The following is a 21618-nucleotide window of genomic DNA, read 5'->3' on the forward strand; positions in this document are numbered from 1 at the left end:
CTGACAATGACAAGAAACCAAAGAGCGTGAATAATCCCAATTGATGACCAATCTACCATTTAAAAAGCCAGTATGCAGAACTATGTAATGTTTAATGCTTTTGCTATTTCATGTAATCCTAACGACTCCAATACAAAAAACAATGATTGACATCACCTCCATTTCAGAGATAAACAATATGAAGGACAGAGAAGTCACGCTTGCTCAATTCCCCAAGGTCACATTTCAGATATCAGTAAAGCCACGACCATAGATATTATTCCGCCACGTAGTCTAGTAATCCATACACCAAACCACAAATGCTGCCAAATAATTCAAAATGGGGAGGGGAAAGCAGCACAGGGAAAAATGAGTGAAACTCAAAGAACAGAGGAAGCTATCTACAAGTAAGTAGTCCTCAGCGTGGGATGAGTCATCACCAGATGTTTACAAATGCAGCCGGGGGTACGCCTGTCGTGATAGTCCTGATTAACAGGCTAATTTGAAGAAGTCAGGTGTGCTTTCGCTATGTCAACGGGCACTACAGAATGAAATCTCCGCATCCAATCGTAGTTCCTAACCGAACTAGGCGGGGGTCACTGACCGCCTCCTTAAAAAAAGCACCAAAGATACTTCCAGAGTTAACAGCAAAGAGACGTCCAGGGGATGACTACCTTCCCTAACAACTTCGTAGGCAAGCGTGGGATGGAAGCACGCCCTTTTGCTCACAAGCACTAACTCACTCAGCAGTCTGGTAAAATGGATCTACTAATACACTCTTTCCTTCTGTGCGCAACTGCTGCGCGGCACCTGCTTTTAGCTCCTCTCCAAGGGCCTTCGCCAAGAGTAAAGCAGCAAGGCAGGGGCAAACGAGACTTAGGCCTCCGAGAGAGGAAGCCGCGGGAGCCAAAAAAAAGGGGAGCCAGAAAAAAAAAAAGAAAGTCGTTAACCACCTGTCCCTAAGGAAAAGTAATTCCAATAACAGCCCCCCGGCCCGGGGCGGAACAGACCACCGCAGTGCCGAGGCCTAGCCGGCCTTGGAGCGGGAACCAGGCGTCTGACTCCCCGCCTGAGCCGGCATTCAAGGGAAAACAGCTGACACCGCCAAGTCCTCTTCTCCCGCCCCCGCCGCGGGCTGCTCCTGGATCAGAAAAGCCCCCGCATCCCTCCCCCGGCCGGCCCCCCGCGCAGCAAAACGCGTCCCCCAGGACAGAAAAGGGCGAGGCGTTCCCCGCGGCCGTTACTTACCTTCCCGCTCACTACGCCCGCCACCGCCATGTTTCCAGCGCGGGCCTGTGATGACGTAGCAGCGCCCCACGTGCCTCTCGGACTCACAACAACATCCGGCAAAACGAGGCTGATTTCCGGGAGGGACCGGGGCCGGAAGCAGGCCGCTGGGCGCGGCGTGAAGGGGCGGGGCGGGAGGGGCCGTCGGACGCATGCGCGGTGAGCAGGGCTCGGAGGCGGCCAGGGCGGAGTCCTCCGGTGCACACTGCGCATGCGTCTGTGTCTTTTTTTTTTTCTAAGAGGGAGGCTGAGCTGACGTGGTTTTCGCCTCGGAGTTTTGCGGAGGAGTGAGGCTCAGCCAATCTCCTGCCAGTTCAGTTTGGTGTGAACACCGCTCTGGGAGCCGGGCGAGCGGAGTCCTGGGTTTGTGGCTACAGGCGAGTCACTTCCTCCTTCCGCTTCAGTCTCAGTGTCTCGTCGTGGAGCTGACAAAGCTGTGGTGGAGATTAAAGGGATCCTAGCCCTCTCTCGGAGGCGCACACACAGTGCCTTTCCCCCCTGTATGTGAAGGGTCCGATTTCAGTTTGGTCGCTGCCGCTCACACGTGACGATGAGCAAGGTGTTTGGATAAGAACTTCAGTAACCTACCACACCCTCACTGTTACAGAGTCCAACGGACACGGCTCATAGATCCGACACAGTGACTTAATCACTGTGCAACTTGAAACAAGTTTCTGCATTCAACCAAGCTTCAGTATGTAAGGTGAGAATTACCCATGGAGTGGTTGTAGGAATCTCCTGGGACAATGCATGTGTGGTGAGATGGTTTGTCAAGATAGTAAGGTATTAGCTTGTGTGTTTTTTTCTCTCTGATAGATGGAGAATGAGGTAAACTCCACCTGCAGCATGGACATTCCTGAGCACCTAACAAGGCACCTTATGTGGGCTGCACATTGAACCACCAATCAGCACCTGCCAAATACCCTAAGGCCCCATTCCTATGTCCCTAGGTCCCTGATCATGTGCCTTACATGAAACCACCAATCAGCGTGTGCTTCCTTCCAAGGAGACACAGCACACATGCTGGGGTGAACTCGCCTTTTGAGGGGAGGAAAAGGGACAGGGGTTAGGGCACTCACATAAACTCACAAAAATTCTTTACAAGTTTTAATGTTTTTTACATTAACACCATAACCATAGATAATTCCCAATATTCTATTTTTGCCCCTAATGAGATCACACACGGTTCTGGTTGCACTTGCCTGGGTTGCAGGTTCAATCCCTAGTGTGGGGCATTCAGGAGGCAGATATCACTTTGTGATATCTGTCCCTAACCCCTGTCCCTTTTCCTCCCCTCAAAAGGCGAGTTCACCCCAGCATGTGTGCTGTGTCTCCTTGGAAGGAAGCCCAGCGGGGGTCTTCTCCTCCAATAAAGCCTGTGTCCTGGTATCCTGGTCTCTGGCCCTCCGTTTCACCTTTCATTCTCCGTGCTGTAAAAGAACGCTAGAGAATGACTGGAAACTCCCCTGACAGCTCTGGCACAAGGAGTGGGACTTCCCTTGCCCCAGAGCATAATAAAAGGGCCTTTTGTGTTCACTGAGATACTTCTCTCTTCACCCGGAGGAGAAAGATCAGAGGCTTTTGAGGTTGGTTGGATAAGTGGAGACCAATGGGAGTAACAGAAAAGGTGGTTTTTAGGTTCTCTGCCTATCGGGAACCTAATGGGTGAGGGAGGTGGCAGGACCTTACATGAGAATGGATGTGAAGCACCATTATGGAGGCTGCCCTGTGGGCCTCAGAGATTCTATCCATGGCCAACACCCATGCCCAGGCTTGGCACTGACTGAATCAGCAAAGCAGCTCATCTGTAAGGGATAAGTGAGCTGGGGAAATGAGCATGTTAATAGTAACCAACATTGAGTGAAGACTTGAGGACCTTTCCCAAATGCACTGGACTAAGACCCCTTGACCTTCATACAATTCTGGGGTGGTTTGTAGACCTGTTACAGGGACCCAGTTTAAATTTTCCACCAGCTCAGAGTAATGGGGTATGATTAGAGAAAAAAGACTTTTTCAGTATATTTTTATTTATTTCAGAGAGAAACATCCGCGATGAAAGAGACTCATTGATTGGCTGCCTCCTGAATGCCCCACACTAGGGATTGAGCCTGCAACCCAGGCAAGTGCAACCAGAACCGTGTGTGATCTCATTAGGGGCAAAAATAGAATATTGGGAATTACCTATGGTTATGGTGTTAATGTAAAAAACATTAAAACTTGTAAAGAATTTTTGTGAGTTTATGTGAGCCAAACTGTCCACATATGCTGGGAAGCAGAACCTCAATGAATTGAGATAATGCTCCAGAGAATGGCGGGTTACATCTGTATTTATACATTACAATCAAAAGAAGGGATGTAGGTGGGTTACATGAAATCCATTGGTGATAGATTACGGAGGTGGGATAAAGCAAAGTAGGGAAATCCTGGGATTGAATAAAAAGTAAAATGATGGACACATACTTAGGTGGGTGCAGGGACAATTAACATGATAATGAAGGACTTTGTGATATCTGTCCTGGCGCCCAGCACATTAGGTTGTGCCCCAAGGGGTCCAGAAAAAGGGAAGTTACAAGTTACCCAGACATTTCAAGGGTATGTTATCCTAGATGCAAAAAGACAATAGGCTCGGTTAAGATAAAGGTTGACTTTGTCAGTGAAGATACCATAACTGCTTTTAGTTAAGGTTTAATTTCAGACAATCCTTTGTGGTTACTTTAAGTCTCTGAGTTTTCAAGACTGCCATGCAGGCCTCCCCTGAGCATGTCAAATTAGCAAGTGGCCCCTTTTGTCCAAAATGGGAAATATTAATCATGCTCTATTACCCATGATTTCCTTGTGTTGGTTAAAGAAAGGACATTCTGACCTGCTGGGAGTTGTACGCTCCTGGGACCTGGGAGTCAATCTTAGAATGTGGTCCATTTTCATTTAAGAATTGCATATTATCATGGAAAGATGAACAATCTTGTTCTCTAAACAATGGATTCCACTGGAGCTTGTACTGCCTACTTCCCCATGCCTGTAATCCCTTCTTTCCCATGTCATCTTTGTCCTACCCTATATAAGCAGCAGGCCCTTGTGGGGCTGCAGAGCAGATTTTTATGAATGACCTGCTGTTCTCCCATACTGCTAGCATTATTGGAATAAACACTTATATGATTCAACCCTGTATCTGTTTAGTTGGCTCAAGTAGTAACAGGCAGCACAGACCCATTGATTGTCTGATTACAACCATGAGCCATGCCCGTTGGGTGAGAAAAAGCCTATATAATAAAGAGATAATATGCAGTTGACCCTCACACCCTCACAGCCAGGCCGGCAGGGGTTTAGTGAGGGATGACCAAATAACTGAATAAGTAGTCTGCTTGGGGCAACCAGGCCGCAGGGGTAACAGTTGGGGGCAACCAAGTTGGCAGAGGGGACAGTAAGAGGCGACCAGGCTGGTGGGGGCGGGGGGGGGGGGGCAGTTGGGGTGATTAGCCTGATGGAGGGGGGCAGTGAGGGGTGACCAGACCAGTGGGAGGGGGGCAGTTGGGGGTGACCATGCCAGCAGGGGGGCAGTAAGAGGTGAACAGCCAGTGGGGGAGGTAGGAATGACCAGGCTGGCAGGGAGGGGACAGTTGGGGGCGACCTAGCTGGCAGAGGGGGGCAGTTAGGAGTGACCAGGACAGCAGTAGGGGAGTAGTTAGGGGCGAACAGGCCTGCGGGGGTGGGGGGGCAGTTAGGGACAACCAGGCAAGCAGGTGAGTGATTAGGACCCAGCAGTCCAAGATTGTGAGAGGGATGTCCAGCTGCCAGGATCGCAGTTGGACATCCCCCAAGGGGTCCCAGATTGAAGAGGGTGCAGGCTGGACTGAGGGGACTCCTCTCCCGTGTATGAATTTTGTGCACCGGGCCTCTAGTTTTAATACAACATTTCTTATACTCTTCTTTTAGAGAAAAGTTGAGTTCCAGGAATAAAATACTTACAATGGTACCTATTACTTACATAATAAGTTTGGGAATTAAAGGCTTCTTATTGAAAATTTGGCACCCTAGATTTATCTGCTACTTCTTCATATTCTTAACCCTCACCCAACAACTTCCCTTTAAATGCTGGTGCTACCCATGAGCTATCCTTGCATTTCTTTTACTTTTCCCCCCAAACACTATCCTTGGGCCATTATCTTCACATTCCAGTATCACCACCACCTATGTGCTGATGACTCCCAAATACTCTAGGCCAAGTCTCTTTCCTAAAGTCTAGAACCTACACTGACTGCCTTGTGGACGAAAGGGGCCACATGCAAACCTGACAATCTCAGGGAAGGCCCACATGGCAGTATTGCAAACTCAAAGACCTAAAGTAACCACAAAGGATGGTCTGAAATTAAACTTTAACTAAAAGCAGTTATGGCTGAAACCGGTTTGGCTCAGTGGATAGAACGTCGGCTTGGGGACTGAAGGGTCCCAGGTTCGATTCCGGTCAAGGGCATGTACCTTGGTTGCGGGCACATCCCCAGTAGGGGGTGTGCAAGAGGCAGCTGATCGATGACTCTCTCTCATTGATGTTTCTAACTCTCTATCTCTCTCCCTTCCTCTCAGTACAAAATCAATAAAAATACATTTAAAAGCAGTTATGGTGGGTAGTCACCTCCCAGGCTGGTATCTTCACTGACAAGGTCAATCTTTACTTAACTGAGCCTATCTGTCTTTTTGCACCTATGATAACATATCCCTGAACTTGTACTACTAACTTCCCTTTTTCTGAACCCTTTGGGGCACCAGAACAGATACCACAAATTCCTTCATTGTTATCCTGTTAATTGTTCCTGCACCCACCTAGGTATGTACCAATGGGTTTCATGTAATCCACTTCATGAAAACTCAAAAAATTCTCATTTTGTCAGATTTGCTATTTACTTGAATAGTTCCCATTACAATTGTTTGAAATGTAGCAGGTAAAAATAATCTATTATTGCTTACAGGTAATCCTGGAAGTCCACTTATATGGAAACCCACTTATAATTCTCCAACTATTCAAATAACAATAGGCTCTAGTTTTCAGAACAAAATGTCAAACTTTCCAGTTAATACTTGGATCTAATATAGATGAACTTTCCACAATTGCTATTTCTAACTAGTAATCATCAACATATATAAATCAAAATCTTATTTTTAAAATACCTTGCTATAGATAATCATCAACAAAGACTTTCTGTGCTTTATCTCTTATCAAATTACTCCATCAGAAAGATACATATGTGGTGTGTATTATTATTACTCTTACATGTCCCTTCCTTTGATTGCGAGGTATAAATATAAATGTAACCCGCCATTCTCCAGAGCATTACCTCAGTCTGTTGAGATTCTGCTTCCCGGCAATTGTTGACAATTTGGCTCAAATAAACTCACAAAAATTCTTTACAGGTTTGAATGTTTTTATATTAACGGCCTGCTGGACCTTTTTATTTGAATGAACCACTGACACTTTAAAAAAAAAGTCCTAAATTTTTGCTGTTCAAAGTGTAGTCTGCAATCACTTGGCAGCTTGTTAGAAATGCAGGCTCTCAGGTCCCACCTTGAATCAAAATCTACATCTTAGCAAGATCCTACGGTGATTTGTGTCCACTTTAAGCTTTGAGAAACTAACTTATACTAACATTTTGCTTTTATTTTCTGAAAATTACTACCATTTGCTGAACTAGAAATGCAGTCAGAACACAATTTCTCCAGGAGAGTCTTGCAATCATGTTTCCCCTTCCTGATGTTTTTCTCTGGAGAAGTCCTGGGAAAAAACCCCCACAATGTCCCTCTTTCCTGCCCGGACTCTCACTCCCAGTCCCACATTCAGCTCTCTCATTACCCCTGGTTTGTATGATTACTGTGGCATCTTAATTCTTCCCTTGCTTTTTGCTTTATCTTCTTCCTAACCCATAATTCATATCCCTATCAGATTAATTCTTTTAAATCATAAATGTGATCATATGAACTCCATGCTTACTGAATTGTTTTCCTTTCCCTTAAGCATACAAGGTTCTTCATAAACTGTTCCTGCCCACTATTTTAACTTTATATCCCAACTTTCCCCACTTAGATCCAATTCTCCAACCATAGCCTAATAACTGAGACTTTCCCGAATGTACCATGCTGTGTCCCTAGATTGCTTCTGACTAACGCAGATTGGCTTGGTTTGGCTTGGCTCATGGTATCATCCCTGAAGCAATCTCTGTAGCCCAAAGAATATGATGTTCTGATCAGCCTGATTTGCCCAAAGCTTCCAAATACGTGAAATGGGAGGAAGGGTAATTCCCAAAGAAAGAATGTAGGAACCATTCCAGAAGAAAGGGGGGTGGCTGCTGTGTAAGCCAGATCAGACATCAGTTACAGAGGTTCCATTTCTACATTCCCATGGTCTCAGACTACAGAATACTTGGTTACTTACTGAATTGCTTTCCTTTCCCTTAATAGGCTATGAACTATTGGAAGGCAGGGCATATGTGTACTTTTCACATTGTGACTACCACATCTGACATAAATGCCTAACCTATAGCAGATACTGAGGGTTCATTTAAATCAATTTCAATTTAGAAATGGCATAGTTAGACTTCACTTCCAAGAGGAAAGAGACCATATTCCTTCTTCTATGCAAAAAACAAGGCTGGGATTTCAATATAGTGTGTTTCATGTCTTAGTTTTGTTTTTTGTTTTTTTACTATATTAGAAGGAAAATAATCATAGTACACCTACATATAACAAGTGGACAGGTGTTTTAAAACAGCATGCATATGAATTTAAAATTTTTTTAAAAAGTCATTGAGTTCCTTATAACTTAAAATAATTACTGTTTTCATGGGAGTGAGTAATTTTATAGTTCGAAGTTCACGCCCATGAACTATAGTCATTTACTAATTACAGCATCACTCAAAAAGTCATATGATATAAAAGAATCTTAATAAGTATCTTAAAGAATCTTTAGACCTAGGCAGGACTTCAGAGATAGTCTCCCCAGATTTTTTCAGTAGGAAAAAATGAGTCTCTTTGAGATCAATGATTTACCAAAGTCACAAGCTGCTTTTATGACTAAATAGAGACATCATTATAGATACATGTCTTAGTTAGCTGTGCTACACTTTTGTGATCACTGCAGCATCTAATTACCTATTCAATTTGATGCTCTCTCTTTTTTTATCTTTTAATTTCTTTATTGATTAAGGTATCACATATTTGTCCTCATCCCCCCATTTCCATCCCATGCATGCCCCCACCCCCCTGTTGTCTGTGACCACTGGTTAGGCTTATATGTATGCATACAAGTCCTTTGGTTGATCTCTCCCCCTTACCCCCATTCTCCCTACCTTCCCCCTGAGGTTTGACAGTCTGATCAATGCTTCCCTGTCTCCGGGTGTGTTTTTATTCATCAGTTTATGTTGTTCATTATTTCCCCTAGATGAGTGAGGTCATATGATACTAAAAATACATTTATAAGATTAGAAAATAAGACAAGCAATAATGGTTATGCTGAGAAGCAAATGAATCTGTCTGTAGTGAGTGTCTTTCTGGGCCAACAGTTCTTTTGAATCCCAATTTCAATGTCAAAAAGTTCCTTATGGCCGAAACCGGTTTGGCTCAGTGGATAGAGGTCGGCCTGTGGACTGATAAGTCCCGGGTTTGATTCTGGTCAAGGGCATGTACCTTGGTTGCGGGCACATCCCCGGTAGGGGGTGTGCAGGAGGCAGCTGATCGATGTTTCTCTCTCATCGATGTTTCTAACTCTCTCTCCCTCTCCCTTCCTCCCTGTAAAAAATCAATAATATATATATATATTTTAAAAGTTCCTTATGTGTACATGTCAGCAATGATATTTCAGTTCTGGATGGTGGACAAAGGTGGTAATTCAGGTTTGACCCTCTTTAGTTTGGTCCTGTGCAACCTGCAGCAATGCACAGCTGCTGACTGCTAGTATGGCAAGGCATCATCAGCGTCTTCTATCTCTGGACTGCTCCTCTTCTGTCTTCATGGCTGGAGCGGTCCTGTCAATTCTTCTCTGTTCCAGGGATCCACATAGTCTTGGAGTTGTTTTCTGAATATATACAAATATATTCTTGACCAAAGGTTAGTAAAGGGATTTTTTCTATAAATTTGACTTGGGATCCTTTTTCATTTTTTGCCCTAATGGTATTCCTTTGGCTTGTTTTGACACCATGTGTGTTTTTCATGGGTGTCTTGCTGTTAGCATTTTAAATGAAACTTAATTTTCTAAAGTAAAAATTTTCTAGATGTAATTTACTTACAGGATATTTTTCCTTATATGATATTCTTCTACTATCCTCCCTTTTTTGATTTAAATATTAGGAGGCTTTTGGAAATTTTATAATGTGGGCTTGATAGCTTTTAAATTTTAATTTTTTGCACTATAATATGACTGCTTTAGGTTCATTACATATTGTGCAATTTTACCATGAGTTGAACTACCAATAAAAATTTTAGTTAACACGTTAGCAACAGCTTTTTATCCAGTACCATTAATTTTTCTAGAATATTAGCTTATTTCAATTAGCCAATTTAAATTAGTCTGAGAACTTAACTACTATTTTACTGTCAAATTTATATTCTAACAACAATCTTATTTTACCCTGTAAATATTAGTGGAAAGGATTATTTGCCTTCTTGAGTGGTAGGCCCTGTGCATTCCTGGTGCTAGGCTGGATTTAGATATAAAAAACCATTTCCCCACACCATTGGTACAAGACAACCCAAACAAGTCTTGTTGCAGTGAGAGGGAAGCTGCTATCTGCCAAGTCTCTGTCTGTTACCTGGGTCCTGATTTGAGCTGAGCATAGAAAGTGAAGAAGTCATGGGGGCAGGAGACCTTCCTCAGAAAGGGGGAAAGTTCAGGCCCCTGCAAAGTAGGGGGGGGTGAGGGTCTGTGCCCCACCTCTGTTGACCTCCACGTTCTCTCCTGATGGCCCCTCTGCGACTGTGTCTGTCTGAGGTTATTCCTTCCCTGAGGAATCTTACCCATCTCTGGTTAACCAGCCAATTTTGATTCTCTCTCAACTCAGTTGCTGACTAACCTATTTTACTTTGAGAGTTAATCCCATCATCTAATAAGATTTTCCCCAACTTTGCCACTTCTCATTGATCTCTATCTTTTCTGAAATCTTAGAGTAAGACTAAAATTTTTAGTGCTCAACTATACAAGATAGTACTATGAAAAGAGCACAGACTTTGCTCACAGCCAAGAGATTACAGGATTTCCCTCTAAATAAATTAACCAGCTGATGAAATCAGATCTATGGATACTGCAGTTGGGGGTCTTCATTGAAATGACCCAGCCACATTATCCTACAATATAGAACAAAAACCAACAGCCTCTACATATATACCTAAAAATTCCAGCCAGCTTTTGTTTCTGGACCCTAAACTAAAAAACAGATAATCGTGAATCACACAACATTTGAAGAAAACCTTTAAGCTGAAAGGCAGAGACCAAAATGAACAAATCAACAAATAGTAATTCAAGACAACGAAGAATAGAAAAAGTATTTGTAATTATAATAAATACCTTTTGAGATATAAGAGAAGATTTTGCATTCCTAAAACAAAAATAAAAAGCCTTGTAAAGAAATATTCAGGAAAGCAAAATGAACTGTTAGAAGTTAAAAAATGATAACATAAATTTTTAAAAATCTCTAAGTGGATTGGAAGATATGATAAGGAAATAGCACAGAAATTAAAACAAAAAGGCAAAAGCCCTGGAAGAGAGAAATGTTAAGAAAAGTAGTGGATTACAACAAGTGATACAATATCCAAATGAGAGAGAGAGCAGAGAATATGAAGGAAAAATTATCAAACAAAATTTCTTTTTAATTTTCCAGAAATGAGGGAGTACCAGTCAAGATAGTGGCATAGGTAAACATGGTATGCAGAACCATGTTGTAGAAGGCCAAAGAAACCCAAGCAATGCTTAGAGAAATGTATTTACACAGTTTTATTACGTTGGTGGTCTCAGAAGAGTTGCCTCCAAAGTCTAAGCAAACCAATATGGTGGAAGCTCTTCTTTTATCCCCTTTGGTTTCTTTGTCCCAAAATATGGATGGAACTTCCAGACCTTTCATGGGCTTTGCAAAAAGCCCCATTTATTGGGATGGGGCCTTGAGACCATATCTAAGGGCCTGGCCTGGGACCAGCACTGATAAACCCCTTTGGGGGTTGTGTATTATTCATGGTTTATGGCCTCTGTAAAATGTGAGCATTTAGGTAACAGGTCTTGCAAGATCAGACTGTGGAGGAAGGAGAAGTGACTTAATTATAGGTTATCAAGAATGTACATTAGGCCCTAACCAGTTTGGCTCAGGGGATAGAGCATCAGCCTGCAGACTGAAAGGTCCCAGGTTCGATTCCAGTCAAGGGCATTACCTTGGTTGTGGGAACATCCCCAGTAGGAGGTATGCAGGAGGCAGCTGATTGATGTTTCTAACTCTCTATCCTTCTTCCTTCCTCTCTGTAAAATAAATCAATGAAATATATATATATATATTAAAGAATGTACATTAGGTTACTGACGGATTATTCCCTTAGGCTCTCCTGCCACTAGCCCTGATAAGCCCCTTCCAGCAGAGATTGACCTGCCTCTGTCTTTTCTGGGGAAAGACTACAGAAAGAACCTTACACAAGTCACACTGATATTAGAAAATACCTGTCTTGTCCACAGATTCAGAGTCCAGAGTGCTAACCATTACACTATGGAACCACCACACTTGTCCACAGATTCAGATTGCTAACCCCCCCAAGCACCAGGGTCACACTGGAATTAGCTTTTAGCCTTCTCACCACAACCACATTAAAATTACAACTCAGGACAACCATCATTCCAGAATGCCAAAACTAGTTGAATAGAAGTCTTATAACCAAGGAGACGTGTAGGGAGGGGCAGAGGCCTGAAAAGGGCTGATGCCACACCCATGTATGGTGCAAATCTGGGCTGCAGAGGTACCACCTAAGGAGAGAGGAGTCCCAGCCCACATCAGGCTCCCCAGCACGGGTTTTCAGTGCCAGGAAGAGAAGTCCCCAAGACTTCTGGCTCTAAAGATCAGTGGGGACAGACCCTGGAGCCCCAAACATTCCTCTTAAGGGACCCATGCACTAACTTATCTGTACTCACTTGCTTTGAGCTCCAGCATTGGGGCAGCAGCTTGAAGAGTCACATCAGGGACATATGGAGAGTAACTGAATTTTCTGGTTTCATGATTAGAGCAGGTGGGCCAGCTTTGGGAAGGCAGAGGATGGGGGATGAGAGACCAATCACAGGACTTTACTCATGCATATAAGCATAACCCATGGACACAGTCAGTAGGGGGGTGAGGGCATGTGCTGTGGAGAATGGGGGGGGGGGGGAGAGGGGGGAAAAGGAGAATGACCGGGAAGAGGTCAGTGGGGGAAAAAGGAGACATATGTAATACTTTAAACAATAAAGAAATTTTTTTTAAAATTGTTGTTCCAAAGTGCCAGCAGGTGGCACCATATCTGAGTCTCCATCAACCTAGTGAACACTATTCACCCAGCCCTGGTGATTCCCAGAGATCCCACTGCATCCAACTTGTAGGCCTACCCAGTTTCCAGTGCCTTTTCCATACAAATGGCCTGTCTTGGTTCATACTTCAGACTTTCCTAAAGCCTCTCAAACAGCCCTTGCTGGTTTGGCTCAATAGATAGTCAGCTTGTTGCCTGAAGAGTCACAGGTTCAATTCCAGTCAAGGGTACATGCCTGGGTTGCTGTCTCAACCCCTCATATAGGGCATGCAGGAGACAGCCAATCAATGATTCTCTCTCATCTCTGATGTTTCTTTTTTCTTTTCTTTTTTAATTCACTTCGACACAGGACCTTTTATTTTTTATTTTTTATATTTTATATTTTTTAATTGATTTTCCAGAGAGGAAGAAAGAAGATAGAGAGCTAGTAACGTCAATGAGAGAGAAACATCAACCAGCTGCCTCCTGCACAGCCCCCTCTGAGGACGTGCCTGCAACCAATGTACACGGCCCTGACAGGATCAAACCTGGGACCTTTCAGTCCACAGACCAACGCTCTATCCACTGAGCCAAACCAGTTTTGGCATCATTGATGTTCCTATCTCTCTCTCCCTCTCCCTTCCTCTCTGAAATCAATAAAGATATATTTTTAAAAATAATAGTAATAATAAATAAAATATCTCAAACAAGCAGCATTTGGCCTGTGCATATTCTGTACCTCTTGCATTTGACCCCAGACCTAGCACTAGCAGCAGCCAGTCTTGGTTTGCAGCTTGGTCTCTCCTGGGTATACCCAAGCCCAACACAAGTAGCAGTCATCTGCAGATCACTCTGTACCTCATGCTGGGTAGCCCTAGACAGGGCACAGGTAATGGATGACCTTTCATTTCCTGGGAGGTCCGAGAACCAGCACACCTGGTCACCTCCAACTGCCCTCCTCTGCAGGCCAGGTCAACCATAACTGCCCTCCCCTGCTGGCCTGTTCGCCCCAAACTGCCCTCCCTTGCAGGCCTGGTCCCCCCAACTATCCTCCCTTGCAGGCATGGTCTCTCTCAACTTTCCTCCCGTGCAGGCCTGATCGCCCACAACTGCCCTCCTCTGCTGGCTATCTTGTGGCAGCCATCTTGTGTGTTGGAGTGATGGTCAATTTGCATATTACCCTTTTATTATATAGGATTAGTTTCAGATGCACAGCATACACAGCCATAAAATTTACAAAGTGATCCCACCGATAAGTCCAGTACCCACTTGACACCATACATAGTTATTACAATACGAAATTCATGCATGGGGGGCAGCAGGTGGTGGTATCCCTTAGCCCAGCCTCTCCAATCTGGGACTCCTTGAGGGATGTCCGATTGCCCGGTGGGATCAGGCCTAAACGGGCAGTCGGACATCCCTCTCACAATCCAGGACTGCTGGCTCCCAGCTGCTCACCTGCCTGCCTTCCTGATTGCCCCAACCATTTCTGCCTGCCAGCCTGATCATCCCCTAACCACTCCCATGCCAGCCTGATTGATGTCTAACTGCTCCCCTGCCAGCCTGTTTGCCCCCAACTTCCCTTCTCTGCTGGCCTGTTCACCCCTAACTGCCCTTCCCTGCAGGGTTGATCACCCCCAACTGCCCTCCCTTGCAGGCCTGGTCCCTACCAACTGCCCTCTTCTGATGGCCATATTGTGGTGGCCATCTTGTGTCACCATGGGGGCAGGATCTTTGACCACATGGGGGCAGCAATCAATCTGCATATTCTTCTTTTATTACATAGGATAGAGGCCTGGTGCATGGGTGGGGGCCAGCTAGTTTGCCCTGAAGGGTGTCCTGGATCAGGATGGGGGTTTTCTTGGAGCATGGGGTGGCCTCGGCGAGGGGCCTATGGTGGTTTGCAGGCCGGCCACACCCTCTGGCGACCCAAGCAAGGCCCTGGTATCTGGAATTTACTTACCTTCTACAATTGAAACTTTGTAGCCTTGAGTGGAGGCTTAGGCCTGGTAGGGCAAGTGGAAAGCTTGGCTTCTTCCATTGCCTGGGAAAACCAAGCCTCCCTCCTGCTCTCAGTGGCTGCAGCCATCTTGGTTGGGGTTAATTTGCATAGTCACTCTGATTGGTTGGTGGGCGTGGCTTGTGGTTGTAGCAGAGGTATGGCCAATTTGCATATTACTCTTTTATTAGATAAGATTATTGGCTATGTTCTCTATGCTGTACTTTACATCCCCATGACTATTTTGTAATTGTCAATTTCTATTTCTTAATCCCTTCACCTTTTTCACCTTCCCATCCCTCTCCCGCTCCAATTCCCCTTCCATCTGGCAACCATCAATTTATTCTCCATATCTATGAGTCTGTTTCTGTTTTATTTATTTTGTTTAAGTTCCACATATAAGTGAAATCATATGGTATTTCTTTGTCTGACTTACTTCACTTAGCATAATGCCTGCTAGGTTCATTCATGTTGTCACAGATGGTACAATTTTATTCTTTTTTATGGCTGAGTAATATTCCACTGTGTGTATGTGCATGTGCATGTGTGTGCATGCGTGTGTGTGTGTGTGTGTGTGTGTGTGCATGTGTACCACATTTTTATCCAATCATCTATCAATGGACACTCAGATTATTTCCATATCTTGTCTATTGTAAATAATGCTACAATGAACATAAGGTGCATATATCTTTTGTGTTTTGGATTTATTTGGATATTCAGAAGTGGAATTGCTAGGTCATATTGCTAGTTCTGTTTTTTTAATGTTTTCAAGAACCCCATATTGTTTTCCATAGTGGCTGCACCAATTTGCAACCCCAACAACAGTACACAAGGGTTCTTTTTTCTTCATACCCTCACCAATACTTGTTGTTTGTTGATTTATTGATAATAGTTATTCTAACAGGTGTGAAAAGATATCTCATTGTAGTTTTATTTTATTTTATTTTATTTTTTTAAATACATTTTGAAATGATCATAGGTTCATTTCTTTCTTTTTTTAAATATTATTTATTAATTTTTTTTACAGAGAGGAAGAGAGAGGGATAGAGAGTTAGAAACATCGATGAGAGAGAATCATTGATCAGCTGCCTCTTGCACACCCCCTACTGAGGACATGCCCCGCAAACAAGGTACATGCCCTTGACAGGAATCGAACCTGGGACCTTTCAGTCCTTAGGCCGACGCTCTATTCACTGAGCTAAACTGGTTTCGGCTTTCATTGTGGTTTTAATTTACATTTCTCTGATGAATAGTTATGTTTTCTAACTTTTCATATGTCTGTTGGCCATCTGTATGTCCTCTTTGGAGAAATGTCTATTCAGGTCCTTTGCCCATTTTTTTATTGGATTATTTGCTTTTTAGGTGGTAAGTTGTATGAGTTCTTTACAAATTGTGGATATTGCCCCCTTATCAGATGTATCATTGATGAATATCTTCTTCGTGTGTTCCTCTTTTACAATTAATGAAAAGCCATCGGGATTTTTCAAATCTTACTGGCCAGAATTGCATCTCATTCTTATTCCTAAATTAGTATGGCTCAGAATGTAGTAGAACTCTCAAGTTTATGGCTCTCAGTACCAAAGAGCAGTTAGTTACCAAAGAAGAAAGAGAAAATGGCCATTGGGTAGACAGCCTATATGTTTGCAATACCATATGTGCAACCGGGATTGGAAAAAAAAAATTAACTCTTAATGCATTTGAAAAGAGCTCTAAAGTTATCCATTACACCTAAGGCTACTATTATCTCCCCATGCAAGACTACAGCAACCTCCTAGTACTCCCTGCCTAAAATATTGTTGCTTTCTAATCCTTTCTCAACAATGAAGCACAGTGATCTTTTTTTTTTTTTCCTATTTTCAGTTATACTGTAATATTAACCTCCTAAAATTATTTACTAATTTTTTATCAATACTGACAGTATGAAATTCAGGCTCCTTTCTCTTTCTTTCTCTTCTTTCTCTTCCTTCTTTCTCTTCCTTCCTTCCTTCCTTCCTTCCTTCCTTCCTTCCTTCCTTCCTTCCTTCCTTTCTCTTCCTTCCTTCCTTCCTTCCTTCCTTCCTTCCTTCCTTCCTTCCTTCCTTCCTTCCTTCCTTCCTTCCTTTCTTTCTTTCTTTCTTCCTTTCTCTCTCTCTCTCTCTCTCTCTCTCTCTCTCTCTCTCTCTCTCTCTTTCTTTCTTTCTTTCTTGAACAGCGTGCACTTTATTTAACACCACCAGGCGCTGGTAAAATACACATCACGCCAGCTGTGACTCCGTGTCAACCTTCACAGTGAGAACTAGGCACTAGTCACTCTCCATCTCACGTGTCACATGCGGCAGGCAGAAGAGGGTGGCCGCCCACTGGAGCCTCCAGGGGAGAACCAAGGGAGAAGGGGCGCCTGGTGGGGAGGGGTCTGCACACTCCCCCTGTTCCCTGCAGAGTGAGGGGATGGGAAGGGGAGGGGAGGGGAGGGGAGGGGAGGGGAGGGGAGGGGAGGGGAGGGGAGGGGAGGGGAGGGGAGGGGAGGGGAGGGGAGGGGAGGGGAGGGGAGGGGAGGGGAGGGGAGGGGAGGGGAGGGGAGGGGAGGGGAGGGGAGGGGAGGGGAGGGGAGGGGAGGGGAGGGAAGGGAAGGGAAGGGAAGGGAAGGGAAGGGAAGGGAAGGGAAGAGAAGGGGTGCCATCTTAGTGTGTCTGCTCCGTGACCCCCCAGGCCATGGGGGTGGCCTGGTCAGCAGCTCCTTTGGTGGCTGGAGTGGAGAGATGGAGGCCGCCTGTAGCTCCGCAGGAAGGATGAGTCCTTCGTCCTCGGTGCCTGAACCCCCACGGGACCGAGCCACTGCTGGGTCAGGCTCCTTTCTTGACTTAATCTTGCAGCTTATTTTCTACCATTCTCTGCAACTGTTTATTCTCTGAACTCTGTGCAATTTCTTCCTTTGCTTCTTAGGTCCCTTCAGCCTGGCACGCCCTTGCTTTCCGTTCCCAAACCTACCCGTCTCAACAAGGAGATGGCTTATCAGCCAGGACATCAACTCTTTCTCTGGGAAAGCTTCTCCACAACTCCTCATCCTGGTAGGGGTAGGCAAGAGTCTCAACTAATAGAACTGTAGGCGTGAGCTGGAAAAACAATGAAGAGCTATTGAAAAACAAATAAAAACTTCAAACCCGAGGCATGGTTATATGCAGGGAGTTTTTGAATGTGAATTGTTTGTATTTCAGTGACAGCCTTTACATATGTTTTTCCCCCCTCTCGCTACGATGCTTTGGAAATGAAAGACCTGTTGGGCAAATAATAAAAAATAGCTTCCCAAACTACTGATTATTCATGAAATGTTTCCACTTATCTCTGAATCATAACATAGCTAACTATTGAGAAATGGGGTTATTGGTGAGCCTGGGGAGGTATTCTTGTTTTCTTCTATCACGGCACATATTACCTCCTATCAAATGTTTCCTTCTCAGCCTCATTACTTATCCACTCACATTTTTCTCCCCTTTAATATGTCATGAAGCTTTATGTTAAATGCTTTTTCCTCCCCACTGTGTATAAAATGAAGAAAGAAAACAGGAAATTTATAAGCTATTTGGTAAGAAAAAGGAATATCAATGTAATAATCATTTAAAACTATATTGGCACAAATCTACAGCATTATTTCTCTCTCGTACTCTGATGAAACTAATGGAAAACAAAACTAGCAAATTCAAATAGTTGCATAAATTGAACACTTGAAAATACCAGTTGTTGCAGTCTAAACATTCTATCTAAAGTGTGAGTGGGGCACCCTAGCTGGTCTGGATAGAGCGTCGGCCAGTGGACTGAAGGGTCCTGGGTTTGCAGGCTTGATCCATCATTGATGTCTCTATATTTCTCTCTCCTTCTCCCTTCCTCTCTGAAATAAATAAAAATATATTTAAAAAATAAAGTTGAGGGGGTATGTTTCTCTACAACAGTGAAGTATTTTATGTGAACATTCCCTGCATAACAGCTTGTACATCCATAATAAGCAATAAGAAAAGATATACTAGTATAGTACACATGGAACCTGTTATTGGGATTTAAGAATATGTTGAAACCAACTATTTGATTTCCTCACCTGTTATGGGCATAAAGGATAAAATAGAAAAACAACAACAACAACAAAAATCCTAAGGATCTACAGTGTAGATTCTACACCAAACACCAAACTCCTAGGACTGTAAGAGGATTTAACATTCGGAAATTTGTTCCCTCAGCTTGTCAGTAGTTTAATCTTCAAATGTGATGGTACATGTGCTCCTAAACTTGTCTTTCTCTGAATTAGAAGTCTGGTGGCTTAACTGAGATGGGACCACCACAGATGCCCTACGAACCAGTTGAAAGACCAAACTAGAAATATGGATGAATCGCTGGAGTTCGTAATTCATGGGACAATTCCAGAGAGTGAAGCTCCTGGAGGCTGTAGCTATGGGGGTGGGGCAGTGTTTCTACCATCCTACTCACTTTTCCTCTGGGAATCCCTACAGGCTCCCATAAGATCGGAGGATGCAGAGAACCCAGAGAAAGATCCCCCTCACCATGACACTGACACTGGATTACTTTCAGAATCGTCAAATAATTACAACATTTTAAAGACTGTATGCCTGGTGATTTTGTTTGTATATTCATTTATGAGGTGAATTGAGGAATTCAAGCCCCAAATTCTCACTCCATTTATTCAATTCAAATAAATGTGAATATTTTACTTGAAGAATGGAGCAGAGTAAGAATTTCTAAGTAATTGATTTCATTCTCCCCCTTTAAAATGTAGATATTCACTAATCCTGTATTTTCTTAGTACTTACTATGTACTAGGTATAGGAATCAAGAACCTCTGAGAGCTCTAGCCAGTTTTGCTCAGTGGATAGAGAGTCAGTCTGCAGACTGAAGGGTCTCAGGTTTGATTCCAGTCATGGGCACATGTCCGGGTTGTGGCCTCAATCCCTAGTAGGAAGCATGCAGGACACAGCCAATCAATGATTCTTACTGTTGTTTCTTTCTCTCTTTCCCTCTCTTTTTCTCTCTGCAATCAATAAAAGTATATTTTTTTTAAAAGAGAAAAGCTTACAGCTAACATCATACTCAATGGGGAAAAAAACTGAAAAATTAAAAATAGAATTATCACATGATCCAGAATTTCCACCCTTGATATTTATCTAAAGAATTTCAGTCTGGATCTTGAATAGATATTAGCATTCCTATGTTCATTGAAGCACTATTTGCAATAGCCAAGACATGGAAACAACCTAAATGTCCAATGATAGTCATACATACAATACTATACAGCCTTCAAGAGGAAGGAAATTTGAAATATGTGACCAGTGGATGGACCTTGAGAACAGTATGATAAGTGAAATAAGCCAGTCACAGAAAAATTAAATTCTGCATGATTCTGCTTATATGAGGTATCTAAATTAATCAAATTCATAAAATCAAAGGGTAAAACTGGTTGCCACAAGTTGGGATGGGGCAGTAATTGGGAAGTTACTAATAAGTTTCAATTAGGCAAGATGAACAAGCTTTGGAGATTTGCTTGTACAAACTGTAGTTATAGTCAACAATGTATACTTAAAAGTTTGTCCAGAAGGTAAATCTCATGCTATATGTTCTTACATAGATTTATTTTTTTAAAAACTAAAATACAGGCTGTGCATATTCTGCAAGTTAGAAATGACACTTCTAAGCATATTCCCTAGTGAATATTCCACATGCATGAAGTGTCATGTACAAAATATTCATTACAGCATTATTTGTAATAGTAAAAACTTATTAAAAACCTGAATGAGCCCTAGTTGGTTTGGCTCAGTGGATAGAGCATTGGCCTACAGACTAAAGGCTCCCAGGTTCAATTCCAGTCAAAGGCACATGCCTGGGTTATGGGTTCAATCCCAGTAGAGGGCGTGCAGGAGGCAGCTGATCAGTGATTCTCATCATTGATGTTTCTATTTCTCTCTTCTCCCTTCCTCTCTCTGAAATCAATAAAAATATATTTTAAAAAAACACCTGAATGAGCACCACAGAGAATATCCAATTAGCTGTGGAGTACTAGATGCAATTTGAACAAATAAAATAAAGCAATCTATATTAGCATGCCTAGATTTCAAAAACAATGTTAATTTAAAAATATTTTTGTAATGTTTTGTTTAAAAATGTTTTTAAAATTTTTATGCCTCATTTATCTTTATGCACTGCTAAAAAACTGAAGTCTTTTTCATCCTTACGTGAATTCTCTTTATTGTCTTACTATCGCCTTCTCTTTTCATTTGTTAAGAAATAATTATCTTGCTGTTATAATAGGAAGAACAATACTTGTTTCCTGGCTTGTTACAAGATTGTATTTCCATTCACAAATTCGTCATGGTATATTAAAACACAAATGAGGTAGCTATAATCAATGGCAGTGGATCTCTAAAATACAATTACAGGGCTTCACAATTTGACTGGAAATGACAGATTGTAATTTGGATTACAGCGTATTACAATTAATTAATTGCCAATAGCAAATACATTTAACCCCTCTTCACACTTGCAATCAGTCAAGCATGAGATAAAGCATATCAGGGAACACAAATCATTACAAAATAAAAAAACACAGGCACTTGTGGAAGAAATAATGCAATATCCATTTCTGTTAAAGTCAACTTTTATTTTAATACTTTTGTTTTGGAATTTAAAAGGTAATTCTTGTGGTGAACTATTTCATTAAATTTACTCTCTCTCTCTCTCTCTCTCTCTCTCTCTCTCACACACACACACACACACACACACACACAAAAAAAAAAAAGAAAAGAAAAGAAACAAACCCAGTTAATATGAAGGGAAAAACTTTCAAGATCTCTTATAAAAATAGCTTACTCTTTTTTTTTTTTTTT

The 21618-nt window shown here is 42.8% G+C and overlaps 1 protein-coding gene across 1 annotated transcript in view; it reads right to left on the minus strand.

The window, feature by feature from the left end:
* The window catches only part of TBC1D15 (TBC1 domain family member 15), a 69725-nt gene extending 68372 nt beyond the window's left edge, over positions 1 to 1353 (minus strand). The window contains exon 1 of the mRNA XM_084878867.1: positions 1228 to 1353. Coding sequence (XP_084734993.1) covers positions 1228 to 1257 — 30 coding nt within the window. The 5' untranslated portion in view covers positions 1258 to 1353. The remainder of the gene's footprint in view (positions 1 to 1227) is intronic.
* Between the last annotated feature and the right edge of the window lie 20265 nt (positions 1354 to 21618).

Source organism: Pipistrellus hanaki (assembly GCF_964339955.1).
Source record: "Pipistrellus hanaki genome assembly, chromosome: 3".
Taxonomy (NCBI): domain Eukaryota; kingdom Metazoa; phylum Chordata; class Mammalia; order Chiroptera; family Vespertilionidae; genus Pipistrellus; species Pipistrellus hanaki.